We start from the raw sequence: 12057 nt of genomic DNA on the forward strand, positions 1-12057 counted from the left end.
GCTGGAAGCAGTGAACTGAGTTTCGAGTGTTTCAGCTCGAAGGACTCTGTTGTAAGAACTTGATCCAAAAGGGAAAAAAAATCCAACAGCAGAATAAAAAGACAGCAACTCTGGGACCGACTTCATTGAGCTCACCCATGCTCAGATTAGCACATGTGATATTCCAGCAATGTGTTTGACAGAGTGTGTCAGAGACAAACATGTGTTGCACTTGGCTGCCGCAGCGACACTTTGTGTAACACGTCATATAAACTAATTGTCGTTCGTCACTTGTTAAAAATACGATCCGTTCCATATTTCATCCCTCGTTTGTTCTGTGTGTTGCAGTCATGTCGGACGTGGAAGAAGAATACGAGTGAGTAGAGCAGCATCGAACATTTATCCACCTCAGTGTAAATGACTTAACTGATGACGTGTCTGTGTTTGTCCTCGTCTCCGCAGGGAGCAGGCGGACGGTGAGTTGTGTCCGTCACCAAACGTCATCTGTGAAGATTCACACGAGAGGTGAAGGAGTTTTAACATTCTCTGGCTCTCGTTTCATTCCCAGAGGCTGAGGAGGAGGAGGAGGAGGAGGAGGAGGCCGAGCAGGTGGAGGAGGACGGAGGAGGTAAGGACGGGGAGACTCCCAGGATGCAAAGCGTGCACACACACACACACACACACACACACACACATAGGACGGCTGCTTGTTGTGTCACAAGTATGAAGATTGTTTGTTTTAACTGTGACTCATCAACTCTTGTCTTGTTTCCACCGGCTGATCAGAGGAGCACGAGGAGTTCCAGGGTAAGGTTATCATATGTATATATAATATATCCTAGTACATATATACATATACATACATATACATACACGTCATATGTAATATTTAAACATTTCGCCCTCTATGATCCCGCCTCTATCAGAACTGTGAAGGTTTTTATTGGCTGATTAGCCGCCAGTGTAAACAGGTTGTAAATAATATGCACAGACAAAATGATTCCCACGTGCACTGAGCAATAAACTACATTTCCCTGCGGCCGCATTAGATGGTCCAGTGCAAGTGAACAGTGTGGCTCACGTTGCATGATGGGAAATGATAGTTTTTAAAGCAAGAGTGTAGCATCTTTGCTTTAGCCTCGCTAATGTCTGTATGATGCACATGAAACGAAACTGACTTCATTCATTCCACATCATTCTCCACCCTCTCATCACTTTTCTCTCCCCCTCCCTCCTTCCCTCCCTCCTTCCTTCCTTCCTTCCTTCCTTCCTTTCTTTTCTCGTGCACTCTTCTCACATCATTAATAACTTTTATTTCCATCCTGCCGTCGTTCTCTCTGCCTCGGTTCGGTCGGTGCATCAGATCAAGATGCTCAGGAGGAAGGTGAGAAACAGTCTTTGGTCTCCTGAAGAGTGAAACCCACGATATCTCCTTTCCTCCTGCTCACATCCCTTCATTATTCTCTGGAGAATAAACTTTGACTGGGCTGATGAGGAAGCTGCTCTGTTGTTCTGTCTCTTATCACTAACAGTTTTATTATACCTGCTTTGTTCTGCTCGTTGTGTGTTTAGTCTCACGAATAGATTTTTCTCCCACACGTCTGAAGAGAAACAATTTTATTCAATAACACGATCTTTCTTTTCTCTTACATCATCAGAGGAGCGTCCCAAACCCAAGTACGTTCATTCATGTCTAATTTTTCTGTTCTGGTGTTTCTTGTTGCTCAAGTTTCCCTTATAATCTGAATTTTCATCTTTCAGTCATAGAAGCTCATCCTGAAATCTCTGTGCCTTCTTCTTCCCTGCAGACCGATGGTGCCTCAACTCGCTCCCCCAAAGATCCCTGAAGGAGATCGGGTGGATTTTGATGTAAGTTTTGAAGAAGCCACTTCAAGCCAAACTTTTCTGTCACGTAGTCATGAACTTTATTCATCCGGAACCTTTCGAAACACAGTAACAAGATGCTTCATGAGCTGAAAAATGAAATGAAAAGGATCTTACCCAGATCTGAAGCGGCTCACATGTAAGTGAACGTTGTCTGGTTCCGACAGGACATCCACAGGAAGCGTATGGAGAAGGATTTACTGGAGCTGCACACTTTGATCGACGTCCACTTTGAGCAGAGGAAGAAGGACGAGGAAGAACTGATCGGCCTCAAAGACAGAATAGTAGGAAACACAGAAACAGCTCAGATACAGAAAAATGTGATGCAGGAAGTTTAGTACATTCATTTTATTTTCTCTCCACCAGGAGCATCGTCGTTCGGAGAGAGCTGAGATCCAGAGGGTTCGAGCAGAGAAGGAGAAGGACCGACAAAACAGGATTGCGGTAACACACACACACACACACACACACACACACACACACACACACACACACTCTCTTCATTCTTTCAAACCACAGTTTCTATTCATTTACATTTTATATTCAGTCGTTTTCCCTCCCGGTTCTCAAAATCCACAATTCAACAAGTTAACGTGGCGTTCCTGCTTCTTTGTCATTCCGTCCGTCTCCATCAGGAGGAGCGTCAAAGAAAAGAGGAAGAGGAGGCCAAGAAGAAGGCTGATGATGACGCCAAGAAGAAGAAAGTACTGTCTGGTATGGGAGCAAACTTCGGAGGCTTCCTGACCAAGGTGAGACACCTGCTGCTCTTCCTCTCAGAGATGATGATGATGATGATGATGGATGAGACACAGAAGATTGACTGTGTTCCGTCTGCTCCAGGCCGAGATGAGGAAGGGCAAGCGTCTGACGGGCAGAGAGATCAAGAGGAAGACTCTGTCTGAGAGACGACAGCCGCTGAACATGGACAACATGAGGGAGGACGCCCTCAAGTGAGTCTCCTCCGATTCCACTGTGACTATTTGACTGCAGGACTAGTTTTTCACTTTAACTTAGTGTTTCAACAAATTGGACCCAAAACGAAAAGTGTTTTTAAAGTTGTAAATGTAAAGACAGGTTGAAAATGTTGAAGATATCATTGGAAAACTGTAAAATACACTTACTTTAACTAAAAATCAGGTGTGATCAGTTTCTGCAGCTCAGACAGTTAAAGTCCTCAGTTATAAATAAAAACTCTAAATACTTTATCTCAATAAAAACCAGCCCAGAGTTCCAGGTCAGCTCTTTCCAACCCGCGCTCCGTGTTTCTGTGTTGACGCTGTGGAGAATATAAAATGCTGGTTTTCCTTTGTGTTACCAAGGCAACAGGCCCAGGAGCTGTGGAACTGGATCTACCAGCTGGAGTCGGAGAAGTTTGATTTCATGGAGCACATGAAACACCAGAAATACGAGGTACCAGCAGTCGGGACAATAACAGGAGTGAAGCGGTCGAGTACAGGGGGGGGGGGTTGCAAGGTTTAGGGGAGGGGTCATGAGGTAACGTCCAGAAATTGATTTGACCAAACCCCTGAGGTTATTTTGATTGACTTTACTTCCCTCCTGCAGATCATTGTGCTGCTGAACCGGATCCAACATGCTCAGAAATTGTGAGTAGTCACAGAAAATGTGTTTAAAATACAAATCTCCAGTTTACTGCTGCTTCTGTCTTCTGTCTTCTGTCGTCCTCTGTTGTGGACAATCTGCTGATCAATGAAGAAAGCGTTCAGGAGCCCTTTGACGTCTTAAGCTGAAATATTTATTGAAGCTTGGCCAAGGAGAAAATCTGACGCTCTCTCTTATTCTGAAGTCTGCTTTCCTGCAGTCACACTTTGAACAGATAATTGAATCTGTGGGTGTGCTCGTTCCGAAACAATCAAATGTATTTTAGTGATGGAGACAGTGGTTTACGCAGTCTCATATCTGTGATGTCGAGGGAGTGAAGGCTTTGACCTTTGCCAAGCTCTCACACTTCCCAAACACAGCGGCCTGTTGCACTCTGCCCCAGAGAGGACAAGAGACAGTGTCCATGAAAGTTCAACCTCCTTTGTCTTCTTATTTCTTCCTCTTACAGTAAAAAAGTCCACGGCAAAGGGAAGGTGGGCGGTCGCTGGAAGTAAAGGCGGAACCTTTTCAAAAAGAGAAAACAAGAACAGGAAGCAGAGGAATGCCTCGGTCTCCGAGGTCGTCTGGTTCCGGAGCCGCCGCTCAGACGCTCCCTGGCTGTGAGAGAGATACTGAATGTTTGTGTTGATAATAAAATGACGTGCACTCAGTGTGGAGTTGGTTTTTTTAACAAGGGAAACTAAATCAAGTTTAGTTTTCTTAAATTAATTGTTTCTGTGGATCACAGCCCCAGATCTGATGTTTGTCATGATGTCAGATTTTTGTCATGTCATGATATCAGCGTGGCCGACACGGTAATTACGTTTCCTGTATGAGCCCCACCCCCTTCCCTTCTCGCGCTAATTCCTGCCTCACGTGTTTGGCTCACAGCGTGAGACAAGGACTAAAGAGGACACGCTGTTAATCCAGCCTTTCTCTCACCACACACACACACACACACACACACACACACACACACACACACACACACACACACACACACACACACACACACACACACACACACACACACACACACACACACACACACTGTGAACTCATCAGTGAAGGTTACTCTGCTTGTGTTTGTTCAGAAAACATATTTTGTGTGTGTGTAAAGTAGAACACATGATGATCACACATGAGGGTATTACAGTTTGTGTGTGTGCACATGAAAACCCATCCGTCATTGTTCAGAATCATTTTATTTGTTCAGCTATTTACTGGACAGTCACAAAGAGTCGAAGGTGAACCACAAACAGCTTCTCACACACACACACACACACACACACACACACACATTAATATTCCATTTGCTCCAGGCAGGATCTCCGCTCATTCAAACACTGACAGAGCCACAAAGAGTAAAAACATGTAACTAGATGCAACGAACACATTTTCACATTTGACGACAGGATTCTGAGAATAAACGAGAAGAAAACATGAGGGAGAAAGTGGATACAGAAGAATATTCACACTTCAGATCAGCTCAGGTCAGTTTTCTATTTTTTCTTGTCAGAGTTGAAGAAGTTCTATCACTTCGCTCTCTCAGCCTTGCGTACACTACAAGTGGAATTGGGCCGGTCTATGTGCTGGAGGACGCTGTGGTCCAGGAGCAAACACTTTAATTCTGAACATGTGAATCACTGAACTTATCGTTCTGTGTAAATTTGTACGCTCACACAAACGTGTGTTTTAAGCAGCAGTGTGTTAGTTTGTATAAATCTGAGTCATGCATTCAATAAAATATAAAGCACACACACACACACACACAGTCATACAAAGATCCCAAAATCAATGTAGGTGTGAACGATTACAGATCATTTCATAAAACCTCCAGATGTTTGGTTGTGGATGAAAGAACGCGGCTCCTCTGCAGATGTTCGGTGATGCATGTTTGCGTGTGTTTAGCGAATCGGGGCCTTCAGAGCAGCGTCCACCTCCTCCTCGGGCTGCAGCGTGTGCCACTGGGCCACGGGACGCCTGGGATTGGCCAGCATGTCCGACCAGTGGCGCAGCCCGACGCCCGAGGCGCCGTAGCCGATCCAGCACTTGCCGATGGGGTCGTTGCTGCCCAGCTTGTCGTAGTCGTACACGGTGATCACCACCTGGAGTTTCTGCGCGTGGAGACGGCAGAGAAGACGACACTGGAGTTAGAGCAGGATAATATGTGGGAGCTTTGGGAAAACACTTTCGGTTTCTTGCCACGAGTCAAATTAAAACATCAACATGCGAGATTTACAATTTGGTGACACAGGATGCAACTTGTTCATTCGCCAGTTGACAAGTTGCCTGACTTCCTGTCGTCAATCTGTCCTCTAGTTTTTGCATAATCTTGCCTTCAAACAAACAAATGGACAAAAGTGAAAACACGACTTCCTGTTTAAGGTCAAGCATCCAGTTAATTCCTGGAACAGTTGAACTCCGTGTTGTGAGAGGAACGATTCAAACCTGGATCTGGGAGAACGGGATCTCGAAGCTGAAGCTCTCGTTGAAGTAAGGATTCAGAGTGTTCTGTTTGACGGACGTCTTCTTCTTCTTCAGTCGTTTCCCGTTGTGCTGCAGCACCACTTTAACGAAGGGATCTGAGACGGAGGGACAAGACGTCAGACAGAGGCTTCGGTGGAATGATGCACGTTAGAAAACTGTGTTGCGTTCACCTGACAGGCCTCCGACGTCCATCTTCTTCAAGTTCTTGGCTTCCATGATGTTGACTGTTAACTTCCCGGCGGTGGGGACGTAACGAAGGGAGATACAGATGTCACCCAGCTTCTCTTGCTGTCAGCGAGGAAACGACATTCAAAGACGTGTTGTCATTGCTTTGGTTACTTCAGAAGTTGAAAATGAATCTATATCTGCAGCTACAGGGAGCACGTGAATAATCTTGGTCTCTATATAAACATGTGAAATAAAAAACAAATAACTTAGACTTTCAGGAATCATCAGCAAAGTGATTCCAGGGTTATGGACTCAAACAAAAAGTACGTCGCTGTATATTTCTGCTCTTTTTTCTCGGCCGATGGTTCTGTGAGTTTGCGAGACGTAGCTTTGAACTGTGGTTGTCGTGGTTTGTCTTGGGCATTGAGCCGAGCTTCTACCCGTTCTAACGAGGTTTAACAGATCCTCAGTACTTTACCTCGTCTGTTTCTGAGATTGATCCGTTCATCACATATTTCAGTGGACGACAAATTAAAACACGCATGTACCTCCTCCTTCTCTCCTCCAACCAGATCTTTCCATTCTTGGATCGGCTGTCCGAGGTCAATGGTGTTCATGGGGATCTTGATCTCGCCGATGTTGTCATGTTTACCAAAACGGTCAAAGTCGAAAACCTGGAGCACCAGAGTCTGACCGCCCAGCTCAGCGTAGGGAATCTGCAGAGGACGGAATTTACAGAAGTGAAATCTTAAAAGTTAAACAGTGAATCTGATTTGATTTCAAGTACCGATGAATGCAGACCTTAAAGGTGAAGGTCTCGTTGAAGACTGGACACAGGTTCTTCCGCTGAACTTTGGTCTCGAACTTCTTCTTCTTGTCGGGCAGCATGTAGACTTTGACGTAGGGGTCCGAGGTCCCGCCCATGTCCATAGCTGGGAGGTCCTGTGCCTGGAGGACTCCCACGATCAACTGGAATAGGATGAGAAGACTGGGTGATGAACTGAAGGGTCCCGCGCATCAAATCACAAGTGACTCGTGCTTTTAAAGCCGCGTTCAGCTGCGTGTGCACGTGTACCTGGTTATCAGTGAAGTTATAGTCCAGCGAGTACTCCAGTTTACCGAAGGACTCCTTCTCTTCTTCTTCCTTTCCGTCTTCTCCGTCCTGGAAGACACAGTGGGATAAAATATATTCAGTTGAAAAGGAACCAGCATGAACTGTTCAAACCCTGGAGGGAGAACGTGAAGCTAACATCACGGGTCAATATTTAATTTGCTACTTTCACGTATATATTTGACCCCGTGGACAAATTTGCACGAGTATAGTTGAGTATAGAGCAGCTACAACAGTTTGTCCCTGTATTTACTGCCACAGTCGGTCCAGAATCATCATGTCCTCTGACTCTCGACAAGAAAAAGAACAAGCGCGTTTCCTAAAATGTCAAACTGCACCTTCAAAACAGAAGATCTGTGTTTCTTCATCGATTTATTCTGTCAAACTCAAAATCAATTTCTCTCAACCGTCCAATCTGGGAGCTTCGGTTGAAAAACCCACCCCTCTATCTTTCTCACCTTCTTGTCATCGCCGTCCTCTCCATCCTTGTCCTTCTTCCTGCGCCCTCGTCCTCCCTTCCTCTCGCGGACCTTCTTGGGCTTGCTGCCCTTGTTGAAGCACTTCCTGTAGATGCAGAATCCCATGCAGGCGATGAGGGCGAGGACCACGACCACGATGCCTCCCACTGCCCACGTGGGCACTGGAGGAAGTGGGGAGAGAGAGCAGGAAGTTGGCGACGTGCAGTCTGAGTCTAGTTTTTGATTCATCTTCATTCAGTGGCATGAACAAATAAACTGGGGAAGGGTGAGTCTCCTCACAGGAAGTTCTGTTGATTTGTACTATTTTAAAACAAGAAAAGAAATGTGGACGGATACGAGACGGACTTACGGTTGAGTTTAGGATCTTGAGGAGCAGAGCGGGAGCATGAAGACATGAGGGAGGACAGAGTGAAGACATGACACAGCACAGTTGAGTGTGAGGGGACAGGACGATGGGACGACATGAAACAGAAGTTTGTGACGCAGCATCTTTGTTCAACATTTGTGTATCAGCAGCGTTTGCAGTGGCGTGTTTGAATTGTCCACGTGTGTGTCTCGTATGTGCACGTTGCGTCTGCATGTGTGTGTCTGTGCGTGTGCGCTCACTCGGCAGGTGTGTGAGCTCATCGAAGAACTTGTTCTTCATGCTTGCAAACTGGTGGTTGGAGTGGTGTGAGGGCGGAGGCGGAGGCCGCTCCCTCTCCTCCTCCTCGGCCGCCCTGCGGAGCCGCGCTCCCGCCACGCTGACCAATCGCATCGCTGCTCTGACACAACAAAGAAAAACCAACGCTCACCAATTTGAAAATGTGTTGATTGCAGGACACTGGAAAACAGTTTCCTCTTATCCACTCGTTCACGGTTTAGGTCGAGCAGTGAAACTCGACATCACTTCCTCTTCTGTCGTTTACAAATGTGTCTGTTCATATTTCATCCTGTTTGATCTTTGACCTGCTCTGATCTCTTTAATCCTCTCTCACTCTCCTGCCTCTCACCGTCCCATTCACTGCTCCTCCTCAAGTCTGTGACTGAGACTCAGGCTTCATCCACACGACGTGTTCTCATTTGAGAAAACACAAGTTCTGTGGAAAACTCTTCCACAGAGAGGTTAGGGTTAGGGGTTAAGGTTAGGGGTTAGGAGTTAGGGGTTAGCGGTTAGCAGTTAGGGGTCAGGGTTAGGGTTAAGGTTAATGTTAGGGGTTAGCGGTTAGCAGTTAGGGGTTAGGGTTAGGGTTAATGTTAGGGGTTAGGGTTAAGGTTAGGGTTAAGGTTAATGTTAGGGGTTAGCGGTTAGCAGTTAGGGGTTAGGGTTAGGGTTAATGTTAGGGTTGAGGTTAGGGGTTAGATGTTAGGGGTTAGGGTTAGGGGTTAAGGTTAGGGGTTAGCAGTTAGCAGTTAGGGGTTAGGGTTAGGGGTTAGGGCTAAGGTTAGGGTTAGGGTTAGGTGTTAGGGGTTAGGGGTTAGGGGTTAGAGCTGCACCCTGAAACTTACATCTCTGCTTCTCCTGCAATGTCAAGTCAAAATACAAATTGTGAACTTTTCTTCTTTTATTGAGTTTATAAAGTGCAGATAAAAAGCTGCAGCTTCGTCTCTCTGCCCCCCCCCCCCCCACACACACACACAGCAGACAACCCTCTGTCGCTGCAGAGGCGTAACAAGATTAATTGCCGAAGGTAATCCAGAAATCCTCGGCTTAGACAAATTAAAGGACAGTTTGCCTCTCTGGGTCTCCTCCCCCCTCATCCTCTCCCCTTCGCTCCTCCCCTCTCTCCCCTCCCTCCTGACACACAACATATTCCCATAATGAGATCTGATTTAGTTGGCAATCTGAGTTTCCCTGTGTTGACCCTCGCAGCCCCTGGATTACATAAAGTGTGGATTATAGAGGGAGACTCACAAACAACACACAGAAGTGATGCTGATTACATTTAACAGATCAGTGGGTCACACACCGAGACACTAAAACATGATAATAATTCAATAATGATCAAATACAGCTGCTGATGTGTTGAATATTAAATTATAGTCTAGATGCGTCTTTGACCTGCAAATGAAGGTTGTTGATACCACGCCCCCCCCCCCCCCCCACACACCAGAGACATAAATCTCAAAGTGAAAAAAATACGATTTGAAACTGAAAATATAAAATCTGCAACTGAAAACTATATGACCCCAAATATCAAAAAATACATGAAAGTGAAAAATGAAAATTAATATTTTATTTAAAACTATCCAGAACTGAATCATATGTTTAAGCCCCAAACACTTTTGAAAACACTTTTGTAAAAGTTCAAGATCAAAACTTGAACTTGTTCTTTTCAAATGATCGATGAACTATTGCCTGGACCTGGCTCCATATCTGTGCCACACTGGTTTAAAGGTTCCGTGTGTGGAATTTAGTGACATCTAGTGGCGAAGTGTCATGTTGCAGCTGAACACACCCCTCACCTCCCCCTCCCCCTCCCCCTCCCCCCTTACAAACACGACAGAGAACCTGTGGAGAAGTTGTTTAGTTTGTCCGGTCTGAGCCTCTGTAAAAAACATGGCTGCCTCCGGAGAGAGGAGCCGCTCCTCATGTCAATGTAAAGTATTTACATATAAAACATTTAAAATACAAAGTATTCGAATATAAAGGTTATATATATATTCATACGGTACAGAAAACAACAATTTGTATGATTTACATGAAATGAGTGAAAACATCTCTGGGATTATTTTCAGTTTCTGCCGATTGAACCTTTCAGCTGAATCTTAAACTGGACTCGAAGTCTTCGTCCTCGTTTGGTGTTTTACCAGTTGAACGACTTTAACTCTGACTATTACTGGTCAGTGTCCTCTGATCCACATGCAGACAGATTGGAGGTGAACAGCCGGTGACGGGATTTTGTCTAAAAGCTCACAGCTCTGAACTGAATCCAGGACGTCATCAGGCACACACACACACACACACACACACACACACACACACACACACACACACACACACACACACTAGCCACTGGAATCTTTTATAGAAATATAATATAAAGTTTACTTTTTAAGCAGTCAAGCAAACGCGAATGATTTATTGTGATACTTATTGTTAGTGACTCTGTCACTGAGTCTTTGGATTTCTTAGAATCTGCAGCTTTTATAAAAAGTGGCGTACGATGCAAACATCCAGAATCAAACATGTTGAAGGTTTGTTGTCAAGGTGAATTCACGTGAGCGCATCGTGCAAATAGACGTGCACTAGTATCCCATAATCCACTTAAACTAATCTTTGCCCGTGTTGGAAAACACCCCCCCCCACACACACTATATGTGAAATAAACGTTTTCTCCAGGAAGAACTTCCAAAGTGAAAAGTTAAAGTGAGGAGATACAGAACAACATCAAGAATAAAACTGAATGAACATTGACATCATCCTCTGCAGCTGCAGAACATTGAAGTTTTTATGATGAAATAATGTCAAATAAAAAAACGAATTTTTTCTGGTTCCATCGTGTTTAATGCAAATGTCTGCTGCAGTTCATTTCTTTAGTTTTACTTAAGTAAGAAAATCATTAAACATGAATTTAGCAGCGATGACTGACAAAGAGAAACTTTGGTTTGTTGTTGAGGCAAAATAAATGATTTTACAAACGATGAATAGCAACATGTGACTCACCGTGTTTGATCAGTCGCTTCTTTCTTTGGCTTTTTTTAAATTATTATAATTATGTTGCATCCAAACGAGCTGCAGACAAATTCACCAACACTGACTGAAGAGATAACTCCCCCTCTCTCTCTCTCTCTCTCTCCCTCCCCTCCCCCTCTGTGTTAATCTCCATAATATCCCTCGCTGCCAACCACTTAGAGTCCACACACACACACACACACACACACACACACACACACACACACACACACACACACACACACACACACACACCGTCCGTCTTTAAGATTCCGCTCATTCAAACACTTTAAATCTTTCAGCATCAGAACTACTTAAGTTTCCATCTTGTGGGTGAATGAAAATATAAATCTTGGAATCTTGGAAAAGTTCCGTTATTGAACAGCCCTGATTTATTACATGTGATTATACTTTCACATTTAATAGATTTCACACGAGTGATGAGCTGTGTTTTCAGTTATTAGTCTTTTTTTAAAGATGTCTTCACCTCCTGGGCAGCGTATGGAGCTCCGCCACACAGCAGCATCACTCTCCCTCACTACTTCATGTCTACGGGACCTTTGTGTTTATACAACACATTTAAAATGATTTATTTAAAATGTCGAAAGAAAGATGTGTTGTGTCTCCACCTCCAACCATTAAATATCTGGTGGAGATCTAAAGAAGCTGAGAAGTTCATTGTGTGTATTCCA

At 44.7% G+C, this 12057-nt stretch overlaps 2 protein-coding genes across 5 annotated transcripts; one reads left to right on the forward strand and one right to left on the reverse strand.

Annotated features, from left to right (window-relative positions):
- The first annotated feature begins 314 nt into the window (after nucleotides 1–314).
- On the forward strand, nucleotides 315–4133 carry tnnt1 (troponin T type 1 (skeletal, slow)). 2 transcript variants are annotated; one of them, XM_020111057.2, is made up of 14 exons: nucleotides 315–355; nucleotides 442–455; nucleotides 548–607; nucleotides 766–786; nucleotides 1343–1363; nucleotides 1638–1656; nucleotides 1788–1848; nucleotides 2031–2147; nucleotides 2230–2307; nucleotides 2499–2612; nucleotides 2704–2813; nucleotides 3183–3273; nucleotides 3427–3467; nucleotides 3932–4133. In XM_020111057.2, exons 1-14 carry the CDS (start codon nucleotides 330–332, stop codon nucleotides 3975–3977), a joined length of 819 nt encoding a protein of 272 aa, XP_019966616.1. In that variant the 5' UTR covers nucleotides 315–329; the 3' UTR covers nucleotides 3978–4133. The 2 variants fall into 2 exon arrangements, with proteins under 2 accessions (XP_019966616.1, XP_019966615.2); XM_020111056.2 differs by lacking the exon at nucleotides 1343–1363.
- A 515-nt stretch (nucleotides 4134–4648) lies between these two features.
- Nucleotides 4649–11496, reverse strand: syt5a (synaptotagmin Va). 3 transcript variants are annotated; one of them, XM_069524992.1, is made up of 10 exons: nucleotides 11357–11496; nucleotides 8317–8469; nucleotides 8060–8074; nucleotides 7690–7871; nucleotides 7196–7282; nucleotides 6922–7089; nucleotides 6669–6836; nucleotides 6123–6240; nucleotides 5914–6047; nucleotides 4649–5579 (listed from the first exon to the last, which is right to left on the reverse strand). In XM_069524992.1, exons 2-10 carry the CDS (start codon nucleotides 8465–8467, stop codon nucleotides 5370–5372), a joined length of 1233 nt encoding a protein of 410 aa, XP_069381093.1. In that variant the 5' UTR covers nucleotides 8468–8469; nucleotides 11357–11496; the 3' UTR covers nucleotides 4649–5369. The 3 variants fall into 3 exon arrangements, with proteins under 3 accessions (XP_069381093.1, XP_069381092.1, XP_069381094.1); XM_069524991.1 differs by having other exon boundaries at nucleotides 8317–8474; nucleotides 11357–11493; XM_069524993.1 differs by lacking the exon at nucleotides 8060–8074 and having other exon boundaries at nucleotides 8317–8474; nucleotides 11357–11493.
- Between the last annotated feature and the right edge of the window lie 561 nt (nucleotides 11497–12057).

The sequence above is a fragment of the Paralichthys olivaceus genome, chromosome 5 (genome assembly GCF_024713975.1).
Source record: "Paralichthys olivaceus isolate ysfri-2021 chromosome 5, ASM2471397v2, whole genome shotgun sequence".
NCBI lineage: Eukaryota > Metazoa > Chordata > Actinopteri > Pleuronectiformes > Paralichthyidae > Paralichthys > Paralichthys olivaceus.